The sequence below is a fragment of the Pagrus pagrus genome (genome assembly GCF_965226575.1).
Source record: "Pagrus pagrus genome assembly, chromosome: 23".
In the NCBI taxonomy this organism is placed as follows: Eukaryota; Metazoa; Chordata; class Actinopteri; order Spariformes; family Sparidae; genus Pagrus; species Pagrus pagrus.
The window spans coordinates 21,767,405-21,784,539 of record NC_140205.1 but is presented as its reverse complement, the minus strand read 5'-3'; the positions used below and the strand labels follow the sequence as shown (position 1 = coordinate 21,784,539).

At 40.5% G+C, this 17,135-nt stretch overlaps 1 protein-coding gene across 1 annotated transcript in view; it reads left to right on the top strand.

Annotated features, from left to right (window-relative positions):
* large1 (LARGE xylosyl- and glucuronyltransferase 1) overlaps positions 1-17,135 on the top strand; it is a 115,197-nt gene that overhangs the window by 28,350 nt on the left and 69,712 nt on the right. The window contains exon 2 of the mRNA XM_084345901.1: positions 3,482-3,668. Within this exon, the coding sequence (XP_084202027.1) occupies positions 3,563-3,668 (106 nt within the window). The 5' untranslated portion in view covers positions 3,482-3,562. The remainder of the gene's footprint in view (positions 1-3,481; positions 3,669-17,135) is intronic.

Genomic DNA, 17,135 nt, shown 5'->3' with positions numbered 1-17,135 from the left:
TTTCTTAATAAGATGCAGACCTACTTCTGTTAAAATGGTTTATGAAGAAATGTTTAAATGTTTAAATTACTTTTTAAAAATTCATACTAGTGAAAAGACATAAAAACTATAGATTAGGGAGAACCCTGCAAACATGAACATGGTCCAACTTCTCTAATGTCCATCTGTCAGTTTGAGAGGAGGTAGCATCAACCACAGCTGAAGAGCACAGAGGCCTTTCAGCTGAAAGTGGAGACCACCCTAAACTATTCATTGTGGATGTCCATCACATCTTGGAGGGTTATGCCTACGTTCAACTTTGACCTTCTGTACTCACACATAGTTTTATAGTACAGTCATACACTTACAACAAACAGCGCGTTAAACCTCTGTTATATTTTCTCATTGTCTCATCGTCATCCTCATACCTAATCGACTGAATTGGCCGATTGCCATTCACTCCCAAAACATCATATATCACCGTTCCTAAAACAGCATGACAGTGTACAGCGACAGGCATACCACACCTTTGTTTTATGCTCGCAGTTTGGTTGGATTCAGGCACTAAAAGTTCTTAATAAGGTTTCGGCAAACATCGTGGTTTGGGTTAAAATAAATACGTTACGTATGTGAGTTCAGTTATGAATGTACCTACATTTATGTAACATACATGATGTAACTTTAGTAAGTTAAAATAGCTCACGGTTGACTTTGGCTTTCACACTGGATTAAGACAGCGGCCTCCTGGGTGAAGGTCCTGTGCTTGTTTGACCTAACAATCCATCCCAGACCTCCTCCCTCAGCACACTTGTCACTCTTTATACCACTTCACCTGGTATTCTCTTTTGTTGCCATAAGAATTACCAGGCCTCAAGAGAATGCTGTCTAACGAGAAACGTAAATATATGTCGTAAGAAGCTGCTTTCACAGTTCACCTAAATGGTAATTTTTCTAATGAGGATGGGCTGATCTCTTTATGTTGCTGTCATGCTAGACTCTGTTATAAAGTCGTGACAACTGATGGTACCATGTCACATTTTAGCAGTGAAATCGATAACCGATAACAAAGGCCAAAACATCCCTCAGTCTGCTGTGGCTCTTCAGTCTGAGCTCCTGCAACCCCCTTTTTGCTACCTAATGTATCCCTGAATGACTGTATCTGCTTACTCGGTGGTCTGACACCTCACTTGAATGTGCTAATAAATGTCTTCAGTGTTACATTTGCAATGTAAATCACAGTATCCAGCAGAGAGCTTATATCACACAGAGGTCAAGGGCTAAAGAGCCTCTGAAATGAGTCATAGTCGGCCTATCAAAGCAGTGGTTGTCGTACTGGAGAGTCTTGTTTAATCTTCTTTAGCCTCATTTAACCCCATTACACACTGCGCGCTTCACATTGCCCTGGCCACAATATAAAAAATGTGAAGATTCAGTAAGTGCTGGGAAAAGAGCTGGAAATACTTTTCCATTTTTGAAATCCGCTCACTCTGCTGCATTTTACTGGTTGACACTATGATAATTGGCATCCTGGCTTGTGTATGTGCCAGCCTCCACAGTGCCAGCCAGAGGTATTACGTTTCATCCCTGGGTAGTCTGTGGTGAAGATTAAAAATCGACTGAGGTCAACCGGGTAATTGGGCAAATGTGGTTGTAACGGAAAGAGGATTCTGACTAATGTCATATAATGAGGCCTCTATACTCTCTGCCCTGCGTTCCACTAGGAATTGACAAATTAGTTTAGGTCATCAAAGTCAGATTAGTATGTGACTGCTTGATTTATGCAACATTTATTAACATGGATCTCTTGAAAACTTGGTTGGCAGATTAAAAAAAGTTTAACTGCTTTATGCTTTCAGTTGTCATCCTCTGAGTGTCTAATTTAAATTCTATATGAATTATTCAATGAGATAGAGAAGTTGTCTCCATGGAGATTTTGTTATTTGATTGGTCATATCTAATATCAAATTTGGTTTATATAATGATGGGTCAAAGCACCAGATAACTGTTATTTCTAAAAAGAAAATTCCTGTATCATTTTTTTATGATTTATTTTGATCTTTTTAAAATGTTTACCATTTTCATCAAATCTCTGCTAAAAATCAGAAAGGTGGAGTTTTTTAAATTTGCAATGGTACTAGAGGAAGAAGCTAACCGCAACAAAAAGACATGTCAGCCATGTGCTGCAACCCTAACCCTAAGCGGACAGGTTGCTAATTCAGATGTGTTACAGGCTGGCTACATCGTACATGCAGACCATTCACAAAGCAACTGCTGCAACACTCCACTTTCTCTGTCCAGGGAATCAATATGTGGAATTCCTGACCTGAAGAACTCAGACTAGATCCAGACTGGGATCATTTTTAACTCAAACTAACGCCTTTGAAAGGGGATGTGGTCATCAACTCTACAACCTGTGTCTGTGTTTGCCAGCGTCACGTGGCTGTGACTTGTAAGGCGGAGCACAGCTGGTCTTGTGAGAACTGCAGTCCATAGTAACGCCTGTTGACATGCTCTTCTGTTGTTTTCAGTCACATGGTGATGGTGCAATTGAACTACACATCTGATAAATGATTGGCTCACTTGTAGCACGCTCCATTATCTAGGGATATGAAATTCTGTTTACACGCCAGGGTGTAGTGGGCCATAGTCAGGCGCTATGTGCTATCAGGTTGGTTTGCATAGTATCGTTTGTTAACTTTCACCTTCTAGTAGCGGCAATATGAGGTGAATTTAATTTATTCAGTTAATTTCTCACAGATTAATGCATGGATCTTGATGAAAAATATCAGGCATAATTAGGTGGCTGGTATCTATGAGTGAATACAATTTGATGTGTATCCTAAATCTGGATGTAGCACATTAAACATAGGTTATCTAGTTATAATTGTACTTAGTTTGCTGAATGACTGAGCCAAACCTCCAGTACCATGCCAGATTTGGTGCAAATCCAGTAATAGGTGGTTGTAAGAAAATTGTTGCTATTAGTATTCTAGAATTTCATTGTTTTAAACATCATTAAATTTGGTTTGCCTGTCTTGTTTGCCCTCCAGTATTGATATATACCTAATTGGTGTGTGACAATATTTTAGGTCCAGGTCAATTAAACCAGTCAACAGGCTCAGACACAGTGCAGATGCTGGAAGCATGTCATACACTGCTCAACAATACAAATGGACATTTAGGCTTTTGGCTACATTGCACTGCTTCAGCTTCAGTGCACCTTTGGTTGTGAGTTGCACCAGGTGCTTGGACCCAGTATACCTGCTTGCATCTAGTTGAAATGTTATTTCTGTCGCCTATTTAAAGCGTAGAACGGAAACTAGTAAACAGTGTTGCAGTCTACAATCCTCGGTAAATTATTCAAAATGTGTCTGTGGGCTCAGAAGATTTAGATGTGTTTTCCTTTGGTAACAGCTGAAACCATGTGCTCAGCTGTGACCATGACCATTCAGCATGTGAAATGTGGACTCCTTCTCTAACCTAGTTTTTCCTTCTCTTCCAGTGCCATGAATCAGCCTGGACAACAGCTGCTACCCACATAGAGGTCACTTCACCTCTCTTTCCATTTGCTTTGGTCCAGAGGATGCTGGGAATGTGTCGCGGGCGCAGGAAGTTCCTGGCGGCCTCCCTCGCCCTGCTCTTCATCCCAGCACTCACCTGGCTTTACCTATCAGTCGGGAGCTTTCAAGGTAAGAACACTTCTCTAACATGCAATGAAAGCACATCTACACATCAGGTCTGGTGCTCTGTAATATAATAAGCTACAGAAATGATCTGGCTTTCACTTACTAAATAATTTTTTTTTTTTTTTAAAGTGGGTCTGTTGCTGAAACTCACCTGTGTTGGTGGGAACCAAGTGACCTCATAACCATGTTGAAGTGTTGGTGTAGGATGGGGACCATCTTGACCAGGGACAAGACGTCATGACAGTGTTAGATCAATGTTTGCAGGGTTAATATTGCAGCATGGTGCATATCCCTGTCTCCAACACAACAAGTGTTGGATCCTTTTTACAAAACCTGACACAAAAGCACAGACTGTGTGCCAGGTGTGTGCTACTTGTATAGCAATTGGAGCTGACCAGTGGGGTGATGATAGGTTTCTTTGCCCGAGGCATCTCCCAAGTGGTTTGTTCCTTTCAAAAAGTATCTATGATGCCACAGTGACTTGCTGATGGAAGAATGTTTGTCTCTATAGGCACAGCCGTGTTGATCTTGATCCCAACCCAGCTTCAATGATCGCTTTGTTCAAAAGTTGTTTAACCATGCTGATGCAGGATGTCACTTTGACAGATTTAGGGTTGAGCTGGCATTTATGTGAACCTGGCGTACTTGTATTATGGTGTCGGTTATCTCTTTACGTCATTCTGTTTGCCTTGCTCACCTCGTTGCCCGTCAACACTAAAAGTAAACAAAAAAACATTCAGGCTGCATCCGAATGTCTGAACTTCACCACTCTCACACACAGACTTTGTCAGTGCATTCCTGGGGGGTCTGCCGGTTCTGAGAGCCTGTCTATCCACAGCTTATATTAGCCATGCAGTCTTGTGCCCTTGCAGACAAGACTGTGATGACAGTAAACCCAACACAGTACTACAGCTGAAGTCCATGAGGGCTCAGTCTGCAAGTCCAGAGGGTGGACATTTGGATTCAGCCTTACTTAACTGTTGACATTTGGATACAGGTCTTCAAATGGTGTTCAGTGTCTAGACATCTGGGCTGGGTGGACGTTTTGAGAATTTTAGGCTCAGGGTCGAATTTTGGCGTACACCATCACCAAACTGCAAATAAGTCAGCTGGGTCAAATTTAATGGAAAAGGGACCCACATGAGACCCAATCATGGACTTCTTACTCCTCTCTCATATGTCATTAAAATACACCTACGGTTAGGTTTATTTTAAGTTTAATTTAATCCATATAAGAAATAATATGTAGATCAAACTTTAAAATTAAAAGTTTAAGACCACAAGAATAAATAAATAAATAATGATGACAATTTTAGGCTGTTGGAATTACAAAATGCAACATGAGCTGAGAGGCTGCTGTGTTAGAAAGAAGCTCTTGATCCAGACGCAGCATCTTCAAGCTCGACTGAAGTTTGCTGCTGATCACATGGACAAAGAAAAAACCTTCTGGAGGAAAACTGAGTTGTTTGGCCACAATGAGCAGCAGTATGTTTGGAGGAGAGAACGTGAGGCCTTTTAAAAGGTCACATCTAGGGCTGGGTATATAGCCTGTTCTGTTTGTTACCTTTTTATTATATTGTTTATGTTTTACTATTATTATTGTTTGTTGTAATATTACTGTCCTTTGGCTGCTGTGACACAGAAATGTCCCCGTTTGCGGGACAAATAAAGGAATGCTGATTCTGATTCTGATTTTCAGATGACCTATGATAAAGACAATACTGAACCAAACTTCAGTCTCAGAAAGTGTGAGGAAACACATTTCCTGCCGACAAAGTCACCCTTCCCTCCTCTTTTCTTCTGGAGGTGGTGTATTAATGAATTATTGAGGCCTGTCCAAAGTTGATTACTTCTTCCACACAATAAAGTCCAGGAGTTCTTGGAGCAGTTTTAATGACTTTGACTTACAGGATTGAAATGCTGCAGTTGTGCCATTATTAATTATGATTAAATTGACAATTTTGACTTGGGGTCACAGTCACTGGAGACTGTGTGTGTGAATACGCTCCCATAATGCAATAGTCACCAAGGTCTGCAAAGTAATTATTAGATTTGGCAGTAAATTCCTGGCTGTGGGGAGTAGTTCCTGGGAGTGTGATAAGTTGTGAAAGGACCTGGCTGCAGGGAGCATCAGTAGGTGAGGCCTGAATGTGTGAGACAGGAACAATGTGTTTCCACGAGCACACACACTCCCTTTCACACACCACACACACTCTCTCTCTCTCTCTCTCTCTCTCTCGCTCGCTCGCTCTCTGTCTGACCTCTTTTCGTTGCTCTGTCTCCATCTTGACTGTTGTTTTTTCCTCTTTCTCTTCTCTGCTGTGTTTATCTGTCTGACACAGAGAGAAAGACGGTGAGTCTCTGGGGTCTTCAGTGCTTTGTCTGGATGAGCTTCCACATAGAGCAGCTCTGCTGAGAGAATGAGGTCTTCTCAATAGAAAAATACACTATAGGGCTGACTGTACATGGCACCCTTACCACATACTTTTGTATACATTGGTCTGGGGCTGTTTTCCATGGATTGGGCTAGGGCTGGGTTTATAACCTGAATACTTTATTGGTACCAACTAGGGTTGGGCGATATGGCCTAAAATAATATTGCGACAGGCTATATCTCAAAAACACAATATACAGTACGTATGGATATTTTAATTATCCCCTTAAGCACTTCATACATGCTTGAACTGGGCGACAAAATTAAATGTGATATTTTTGACCAAATACCTCGATATTGATATTGCAACAATATTGTAGGGGTGACTATTGATACTTTAGCAAAATATTAACACAGAGACTGTGTCTAATCTTGGTCAGTTTACAAAATGCCATCACTTCACTGTAATGCAGCCTCTAAAGGAATATCAGGAATATCCCAATATAATATCCATCAATAGCGAGAGCACACAGCAGCCAAAAGTTTCATATTCTGTCATTAAACTGTGGTGCACACCAAATATCCATAGAGAGACGAGACAACTATACAGAATATTCAGTGTTGATGATGAAGTGACTGTGAGTCAGAAAGGCTCCAGGATCATAGGTCTAACTGAATTTATGAATCTTTATCCATAAATCTTGGTTGGAAATCACAAAAAACACTTAAAAATATTCAGGAGCAAAGCTGGTTTTCAGCCTCAGTGTGTACTGTGTAGAGTGCAGAATAAAAGTGAGAAAACTGAATGAATACATGGGGAGGCAAGCTGCACAAACCTGAAAGGGACTGAATAGTGGGGCGTATAGAGCATCTTTCTCTTACCTCAGCCAAGTAATCTTGTAGTAGTAGTTACCTTAATCCAACATCAACCAAAGAGAGCGCGCAGACAGGAGCTCAAAAACTACTCATTTTATTCAGTGTGAAACTTCATTCCTGACTAATGAATGACTTTTGCTGAACAGAGAAGCTCAAATCATGAAGAATTTGTCAGATAGCATTTTATAAAGATTATAATGTTGATATATGTAACTCCAAACTCAACAACTCTTTCAAGACTCTCAGCAAGACTTTTTTCTTTCTTTTTCTTCTTTTAAGGGAGTCTGGGGACATGTTCGTCATGTTTAGCATCAATAAAATATTTCTTCTTTTATAAATTGAATGTAAATGGTGAAATCAGTGTAAACAGTGTGTTCAAACAGCTGCAGCTGGTACAGCCATGCTGCCACAAACTGACACTTTTAACAAGGAAACAAACAACTTCATGTTTTCATTTGATGCTGAATTCACAAGAAGGCTCCAGTGATTTAGCAGATTTCTCCTCAGTCAGCAAATCTCAAAATCTCACCATTTGTTAATGGAGTCTGGTGATAGTGTGGTTTACTAGTTCAATGGTTGGATCAGTCCAAACAGACAGTGTGTTCACAAACAGCTGCTGCTAACATTGGCAGGTTAACAGAGACTGAACACGTTGTTTTACGTTACATTACAGTGAAGCACATGGAGAGCAGACAGTGTGTAATCCACTCTGCCTGTTGCTGCGGCCTCTTCTTCTTCATCAGTTAAGTAGGTGGTCCTTCACTGTGTCCCAGGACATATGTGTGTTCACATTAGAGGTGTGGAAATTTCTCGATTATAAGATGCATTGCTATGCGGACGTGGAAGATTCTGCATCGATGTTGGTTGTTGATTGTCCTGCCTCAGTTGGAAAATAAAGTTACATTGCTCCCATGCTTTGAATTGTGGGCGGACATTAGGCTAACGTTACTTATGTAGGAGGTATGTAGGAAGGAGGCAGAGATCATCTGAGAGTGATAAAAAAACTCACCTAGTACTTTTTTAAACGGACATCTCAGGGCACATGTCAGATATTATGAACTTGCTGAGAAGCATGAACTGGACGAGACCCACACTAAGCGTGACTTCTGCCTCACAACAATTACTAATCCCGTTAGCCATTTTCACCTGAAGCTAACGTCTGCAGCCATGATTAATAACTGTTACAGCAAGCCCAGCTACTCAGCCAAGATCTGAGGAGACGCTGTCAACTTCTGTCCAACTCTGAGAGAGGTGTGTGCAGCCGAGTCCAGAGATGTTTTGTTTTAAAGCTGCCATGTGAAAACTATATTATTGTAGATTCCAACATATGTGTAAGGCACTGCAGAGTGATGCACGTTTTGTTTTTGTAATGATTATGTACTGAGGTACAGGTATTAAGAAGATGCAGCTTTTATTTTGTAGACTGCTGTAGTCTGATTATTGGAAGGACTTTCAGAATAAAAGGGGAATTAAATGATGAAAAAGTGGCCATGTGCAGTAATATAGATCACTGAGGATGCCGTACACTGAGATGCATCGAGACTCGTTTTGCATTTGAATCATTAATGGATTAATCGTAATTGAATCAAACTGTGAGGCCAGTGAGGATTCACACCTCTAGTACACACTGCTCAAAGGTGTTGTCCACCTGTGATTGGATCACTCAGGACAGATGTCGATACCAAGTGTGAGCAGGGCTCATAACAACATCAAACCTCCTGTTCACATCCCCCAAGTCATCAGAGCGTAGTGGGGTACTGACTTATGGTAGAGTTTGACCCTACTGCACACTGTTGGTTCCCAATTAGAAGAACACAACATTATCAGTATGTTGTAAAAATTAAAATTAGAACAGCTTTAGTCTAATTAGCCCAAAAAGCCAGCATGACGTCTACTCACTACAGTGATTACCTCAAACCTCTCCTCCGCTGAGGACATCATGGGTGAAATGTGAACTATTCAGTCTGCCACCAGCTATGTTGGAGCAGCTCTTATTGGTCAATCACTGTTGGAGTGCATCTTGCCCAAAGCTGAAAGTGGCATGAACTGATTTGTGACAGTGAACAGAACATTTGATACAAAACCCACTGTTAGTGTTTATGAATTCAGAATACAGACTGAGCAGGTTATTCAATGTGCCTTCTTCCCTTAGGCTGTTAGATCATCAAAAAACACAAGGCCCCTAATGCTATACACTGAGACGCATGCCAAAATTATTTTTTCATCTTCTCCCTCAACTTTCATAAATACATAAGATCTGTTGTGAAAGCCAGTTTTCTTTAGCTCAGGGCTAAAACCAATGTTAAGCCTTGCCGCATGTTCTCAAATGAGAAAAAGGTTATCGACGCTTCCATCTCATCCTGTCTGCATTATGGTTCGACTTGTCTCAGTCAGATGATTTTCTACTTGGTGTAAATTCTCTCAGAACATGGCCAGATACTGATGTTGTGGATTTTTAAGTGGCTTCTGTTAGGTAAGACTGAACAAATGTGCAAATGTTCAAATTTTAATACCGAGTGGTCTGTAGACATTCCCATGCCTCCTAATGACCACTGCGGGGCAGACAGTGAACAAGGAATACATTAGTGACTGAATAATTAGATGAATGAAAAACTGAGTTTTAGCTTGAATTACTGTTGTGCTAGTTAGAAAACAAATCACAGTTGGCCCCAGAGGACCAGATTAGTGAATCCCATATTTCATTCAAATTGGCAGTAATGGGGTCTGAAAATGCAGGATTTCTTAAAAATTTCTTAATGAAATTAAGCAGCTGTGATTTTTCCCAAAGCCCAGTATGCAAATACCGTCTCTTCCACATTAATTAGATCCCCTGTTCGTTACTTTATTACTCTGACCTTCCTGCCAAATTCCCTTTAAGCCTGCTTTCGTAATGGACAACAGTCTTTCATATTCAAAACAAAAGAGAAACCCGCTCCGGGGAACCCATTTATGAAGAACATTCTTCTCATAGCTGAGAAGTGGAAATTAATGTTCCCGTGTCCTCAGGATGACTTAGGCCATATACAGACCACACACGGTTGTCTGGACTACAGAGAACTACATCCTGGAACAATCAAACAAATGATGTCTGAGATGTTTGTATTGTTCCTGGAGCCACCTACTTGGCTCATTTACGCAGCAGTCTTCCCTGAAAGGCCCTGTGGGGAAAAAGCACAGCAACACAGAAGCTTTGCTGCCCCAGAGTAACCTTCATTACCCATGTCAACAAGCCAAGACTCTCCACACACGCTGTAATCTGATGTCTGCCTCTGGTTATTTCATGGCTTTGCTTTTTTGTTTGTGAACAGTTACAGATTTTTGTGTGTTTCTGTGTGTAGTGATTCAGCAGCAGTTGGTGGTGTCCATGTCAGGCGGGAATAAGAGTTTCAGGCCTCATTCACACTGCCCTTTCAAGGCGGTAATCTTGCGGCCACATTCCGCCTCGCCGTCTGTGTGAAAGTTACAGAGGCTAAATGGTGACAGTTTCGTTCCACCTCTGATCCACCAGTGGAGGTAGTAACAGAGCTGCAACAGAGGAGAGACAAAGTCTGTGTGTAAGGGTTAGCTGGCAGCGTGGGACAGGAGTGTGCTGGTCTGATGGTGTTCAGTCTGAAAGCTAAACAGATCCTTCACTCATCAAATAAAAAGAGAAATGCCCCACACTTGTCAACCGACAAAGCAACATTACAGGACCAAACAAACGTAATGTGGTAGCAGGTAGGGTCTTCAGCGTCTTATATGAGGAAAAAAATACCGCATCCATACGTGGGAAAGTGTCTGTCATCCTGTCTGTCCTACTGGCTCTTTGTCACATTTCTGCCTGAAAAACAGCGTCTGTTTTTTTCAGTGCGAACAAACAAAGGCGGTGTAAAGGCAAGCCTTTGTTGTGGCGATAATGCAGAACCTCTGTGTGAAAAGGGCTTCTGACTCTGAGATGGTGGGGTCAGTGTTGTCAATCACAACTGTTGGCAAAGACAACATAAGCCTGGAATTAGTTACTTGGTTATGATAAGAACTCTAGAGTAGGATTAAAAATAAAAGGAAAATGGATATGTTCAGTGATGTTTCATAATGCCACATGAAGACTATTTTTTATAGACGGTAACAGCAGTACTTTACCACGACTTTAAGTGTTCTTGTTACTATTTCAGTCACTTTCTAATTCCATCAGACCTCGTACTTGTCCCAGTTCTCTCATAATTTAATCACCATCTTTGAAGGTGTAGCGCACCCCACAACACTGTAATTTGAGTCATACACAACATGACAGTTTCAGGTCTCTGAGCCTGTTGATGCAGGGCTAAATCAAGTTACAGAAAAGACATACAGCTCTCTGCCTCACCATGAGGCTTCTTTTCATTCAGTGGGACATAGAGGTGGGTCATCTGGTCCAAAAGAATTATATCACTTAGTATATTTAATTGCATTCTCAATCCAAGATCTACGTTGCCATTTTTTCAAAAAGCCATATTTGTAATAGCCTATGAGATCCATTTGCACCATTAAAACAATAGTTCTTTTTTGGCACAAGCTCCTCATCTGCCATGCTGTAGGCTACAACTCATGTTGCATTATTTACAATACGTCACCCAAGAAAGAGTCATAAGTAGTCATTTGTAGGGATGGCTCAATACCACTTCTTCATGTTGATACAGATAAGACAACACTGAGTATCTGCCAACACCGATATCAATCCGATACAGCCTTTCCCCTTCTCTTAAACAGAGCTATTGATAATACATCTGTATGGAAGAAGTATTCTTAACCTAGCCATTTAAAACATGCCTAAACTGTAGAGCAAATATTCTACTTCTCTAAAGGAAGAAATACGTAGACAACATCACGGATCATTTTTGCAGTAGTGCTGCTTCTTGTTATTTTAACCTATTTACACACAGAACTTTTAGCAGCATTTTGCAATCATTCAAAATTACTTTCAAAGTTGCACTTTGAAAGTAATTTTGAATGTTTGAAAAACTGTAATTCTGAGTTTTTATGATAAAGGTTTTATAATCCCAGTGTAAAATAAGGGATATAACTCAACACTAAGTGTAGCTTATACCTAAGAGTAGAAACAGTGCAAGAGGTTACATGTAACCTTCTGGATTTAACTATATAAAACACCTGTATAAAAGTAAACATTAGAATGAATACAACTCCAGTATAAAAAGATAATTGCAATGTGAACATAAAATATTTGGTTCAAGTTTTCCCCAAACATAGTAGTAGCAGCGTCCCCTGTAAAAACTATCACAAAATCCACTGTCTCATTTGTCTCCCTGGTCTGTGGTCTTCCTCGACATATCTTCCGACTTCCTGACCTCTGCCATTAAAGCATCCTTTGCATGTCTTGAAAAATTAAGCATCTGTGAAATACGTGGAACAATGAAAATACACTTATGTAACATTTAAAATTAGCCTTCCCTTAATATCAAGTGATTAATGTCATTCTGTAGGATGATGCTTGACATGAAATATTCAATGTGCAAATCTCTCACACAATTCAATATCTCTCTCTCTCTTAATCCCCCCCCCCCTCTTTCTCTCTGAACAGCTGATAAACGTCATTGATTATTTAAAACTGCTGACTCGTTCCCTTTGGAGAGTTTTTAACTACAGCTTTTAGTTCTGTTGATTAAATGTGCCACGATATTTGTCACAGTGACATGACTGTGTTCATGGAAATGTTTAAAATAACTGAAAGCAGCCTCTCAAATCATCACATCAGAGTGTATGAACGGTGTGAACCCGCCTGTGTAGGAGCATCTAATGCGTCCTGTAAATATCAGGAAACAGACTGCAGCTGTGACTTCAGACCAGCTTTTTGTTGGTCTGTGGTGCTGTCGCTTTCTGCTGCCTCAAGAGAGCAATCCTCCATCAGTGGGCCCGACCACACCTCACTTTAAGACCAACACACCCAGGGGAGCACAGGTGGGTGCAGGTACATTTGCTATTTACACAACGTGGGTGCTGGATGTGAAAATGACAACTGTGTCAGTCTGAAACTAGCAAAGACACTTTCACTGTGCTGTGTGCTGCCTTGCGCCGAGCGTAAGATAGAGCCCCGTGTCTTTGAAGCGTCTGTTCGCGGCCTAAAGGACGGTGCCTTTAATGGTCTTGATTCCATCGTCAGCCTCGGTTTCTCGAGTGAGAATGCGTTTAAGGATGCTGACATTGGGATGAGACATCAGATGCAGAGGCAGAGCCTACCTCCCTTGTCAACTCCTCAAAAGGGGCTAGAGTTTTGACTGTCTTTTTCCAGTATCCCCCACTGGTTTGTAGTCAATGTGGCCGGCAGCTCGTACCCCTCTGAATATGCACACAGGGCATGCTTCTGTGCAAGGAGGCACTCAATCATGCAATATGTACTGTTCCATCTCATTCTTACGTCTTGTTGTAGACATTTTGGCGATGTATTCAGCTCTACCAACTGAGCCCTGCAAAATTATTATTATTATTTAATAAACTAATCAATGGTAATCAATTTAAGCCTGAAAAAAGTCAACCAGGCCCGAAATTCTACTAGTATTTGCTATTAGGATGTTTAATCAGTGATAATAATTAACTTAAACCTCTCAATCAGAGTCCTCACTCACTATCGCGGATAGCTGATGTCAGGAGAAACAAAGGGGTTTAAATTCTTAAATTCTGTCTGGAGTCACTGCTCGGTAGACTTACTCACACCACTATCTGCTTGGTTATAGGCCACGAGTAATAGAAGAAGTAAGAGCACATTAAACATGGCAATCTCTACAGTTTGCCTGAAAAGTTGACTGTGGAAGCCTTAAAGACCGATCACAATTCCAAAAAAGTTGCGAGCTGTATAAATTGAAAAACAGAATGTAATCATTTGCAAACATATCCTTTATACAGTCGGGTGTTTCACAAAGGGATGAATTTCACAAAGGGATGAATACCCAATCACTACCTGTTACCAATGAGCCTGCTTACCTGTGGAATGTTCCAAACAGGTGTTTTTGGAGCATTCCACAACTTTGCAGTCTTTTGTTGCTCTTGTCCCAACATGTTTGAAGTGTGTGCTGCATCAGATTCAGAATAAGCATATTCTATATTTAGAAAAATCAATGATGATGGTGTAAAACATTCAATATATTGTCTTTATACTGCACACTTAGTACAGAATCTGAGGAGAAAACAACAGTCTGTACTGAATATGCTTACTAAGAAGGTGACTGGCCAAATTGACTGAAAGCTGCAACTCATGATTTATTTACGTTCTCATGAATATGCAGGGAGTTGGTGCCCAAAGCAAAACAAAACATTGCCTTTTTCCCAATAATTGGAACATTTGAGTTTCTGGGAACTTTAATGCATATTTACACCACAGTGTTGCCCCAGATCACAGCAGGAGAGAATCTAGAAGTTCTAGCCAGAGCTCAAGAATCACTGAAAAGTTTGCATTACAAAACTGCCTTGTGTTTTTATGCATAACGTGCTCAGTTAGATGTGTCAGATTAGTGTGTATTATTTTTTGGTTAATTTCCAAATTACTTAAGATTGTTGTGAATTCATATAACCTTGTTATACTGTATCTACTATACCCAGTAGGCACTTTGTTAACATTTACCACAGCCTCTACCAACCCCACCCCCAGAGATATTATAGATCCAAAACCAAGCTGACAACATGGTGGTTCACAGACAAAAGGTCTGGTGCATGACCAAATGGTTGAGGTGGTACTCATTTCTGCTGTGTGTTATTATAAACAGCAAATGTGTAGGGCATGTAAGCCATAATATTCCTTGGTATACCACAGCACCATTTCAGTACACTGTTTGGTTCTGAATTATATTTTTAACAGCTTGGATAAAATTAAACTTTATGCAGCTTGTTCAGTTGATCTGTTAAAGGACTTTAACAGGTCACAATAAGTGTGGGCATATTTAGCGCCCACTCTGGATTCTTTAAATAGGGGCCTTCCTTGTGTTTTAGTCTTGGATCCTTTTATTTTTATAACCTACACTAATGACCAAGTGTTGTATATTACTTTTTATTAGTAATATTATTTTTTCCCTCCCGATACCGATTCCGATACTTATGCTGTGGGTATCGGCCGATACGAGTACCAATACCGATACCAGTGTGTTATAAATAATTATATATATCATACTACGCCTGCATGACTGTGATATGATTATCATGTGGTGAGGCCTGGCTCAGGTTAAACCCTTTGTAAAACATGAATGAATACAGCAAATGAAAGCCATTTATTTTTAAAAAGAATAGTATAAAGCCGAATTCAGCACAGAGCAGACAGGAAGTCAGACACGAAATAATAACATGACATCCGGTTTATTTTCAAAATAAAACATTCCGTGTTGATACAAGCACAAAAACCTCAAATAAGAGACAAATACGCGCTCTTCTTCTAATCCTTCAGTCGGGAACACTTCGTGTTGTTGTGTTTATAACACATACATATAACTGCGGTCGTGCGTGATTATGTAATCATCGCGGGAATTCCTCGGTTTCGTAACTCCAGCTGATTGGCGGAGCTGCGCTGTGGCGGACTCAAAACACAACTGGTGGGGGTTGCCGGACGAGGACGACGGAGCCAAACCGTACCGGAGCCGTAACGCAGCGGACACGTATCCGGTAGAATCTCGGAGCTAACGGAGCTAGGCTAATAAATTACGTGGTATCGGATCAGTGCCTGAACTCCAGTACTCGCCGATACCGATGCCGGCATTTTCGGGAGTATCGGAGGCATTTCTGATACTGGCATCGGAATCGGAACAACTCTAATCAATCGCTCTTATTAGTAACATTGAGCTGTGTGATGTTGGACATAATATTCCCACATAAAAGAATTAAGAAGTTTATTTGAAATTGATTTTAATTTTTATTAAATTGGATTTAACTTTTAATTGAAGGTTATCTTTGTCATTAAGATAATAAAATACTATGTAGTTTTGTGTTAAATAATGACAACTGCAGTTATGTGAAAGGAGAGTCTGTCGGTTCTGCGAGCTGCTAATATACAGGACCAGCTCTACAATGTTTAAAACAATGACGTTTGTCCCCGGACCCCCAGGCTGCATGTCAGAGTACCCTTGAACAAGATTCTGAACACCAAATTGCTCCTGAAGTGTTGTAAAGCACTTTTGAGTGGTCAGTAGAAGGGTAAAGTGCTAGAGAAATACAAGTCCATTTACCATAATGCAACTGTGTAGTCTTTATAATTACTTATTTTCACAGCCTTATATTTCGTTAGTTTGATGATAAACTGCGACTTTCTTAAGTTTGAAAATTATCATTTAAATTGACAACGTTGTATGTGTAGTTCAAGGAACAACTCAGACAGGATCAAAAAATGACCTGTCTCTGTCCATTCACCACCATACAAATGTATTCTAAAATAAGGTCCCGTGAGGGAAACTGGAAGGGGCAGAACTTCGGCTCTCTATTGTAGAGACATGCTCAATGAAAAAAAAAAATCCAGTTCTTCTGCAGCAAATGTCACTGTCAACAAAAACAGTAACTCATACTCCATCAGTCATGAGAGGCTACTACTACACAAGACATGTTCAGCAATCAAGAACAGACTTAAAGTCACAGAATACAGCCCTAGTATTCACACATATGCATTGGCAATACAAGTAAAAACTGGCTGATTGTATACATGATACATTATGTCATGATCTAATATACCATGAATTAATAATGTTGGTGTTTCAATCCTGTTAGCAGCTGTCATACCATCCATCTAACCATCTAACAACATTCAAGGTCACTGACACAGTTGAGTTTTTATTATTAAGCTGTTGTGAGTCCCTGCATGATACCAACCGGATCAAACCATCAGCTAAGATTAGGCAGCTGACACAGTCCATCTGTCCGGACTCACACAGATCGTGTTGGGTACACACGTGCCCTTCAGTGGATCAATATGGCTGCCATAAGGCTTATCAAACCTCACATGGGGTTTCACAATGAATTTTATTGAAGGGTAAAAAACTTTGTTAAAGGGTAATTGATTTAGTAATTTAGTCTGACGAGTGACAAGACAATCAGACGGAGGCAAAAACCTCAGCTTTGCTTTGACTGAGAAAGACAACAAAAGGAGAATGTTACCCAAACTGTCTGAAAACCTATTTCCTGATTCAACATAGCCCCATTTGTGACCTCATCACTCTGTATGTTGTTCCATCACTTGGTCACATAGTGTTCCCTACATAAACCTTGGGGAAAAATCCAAA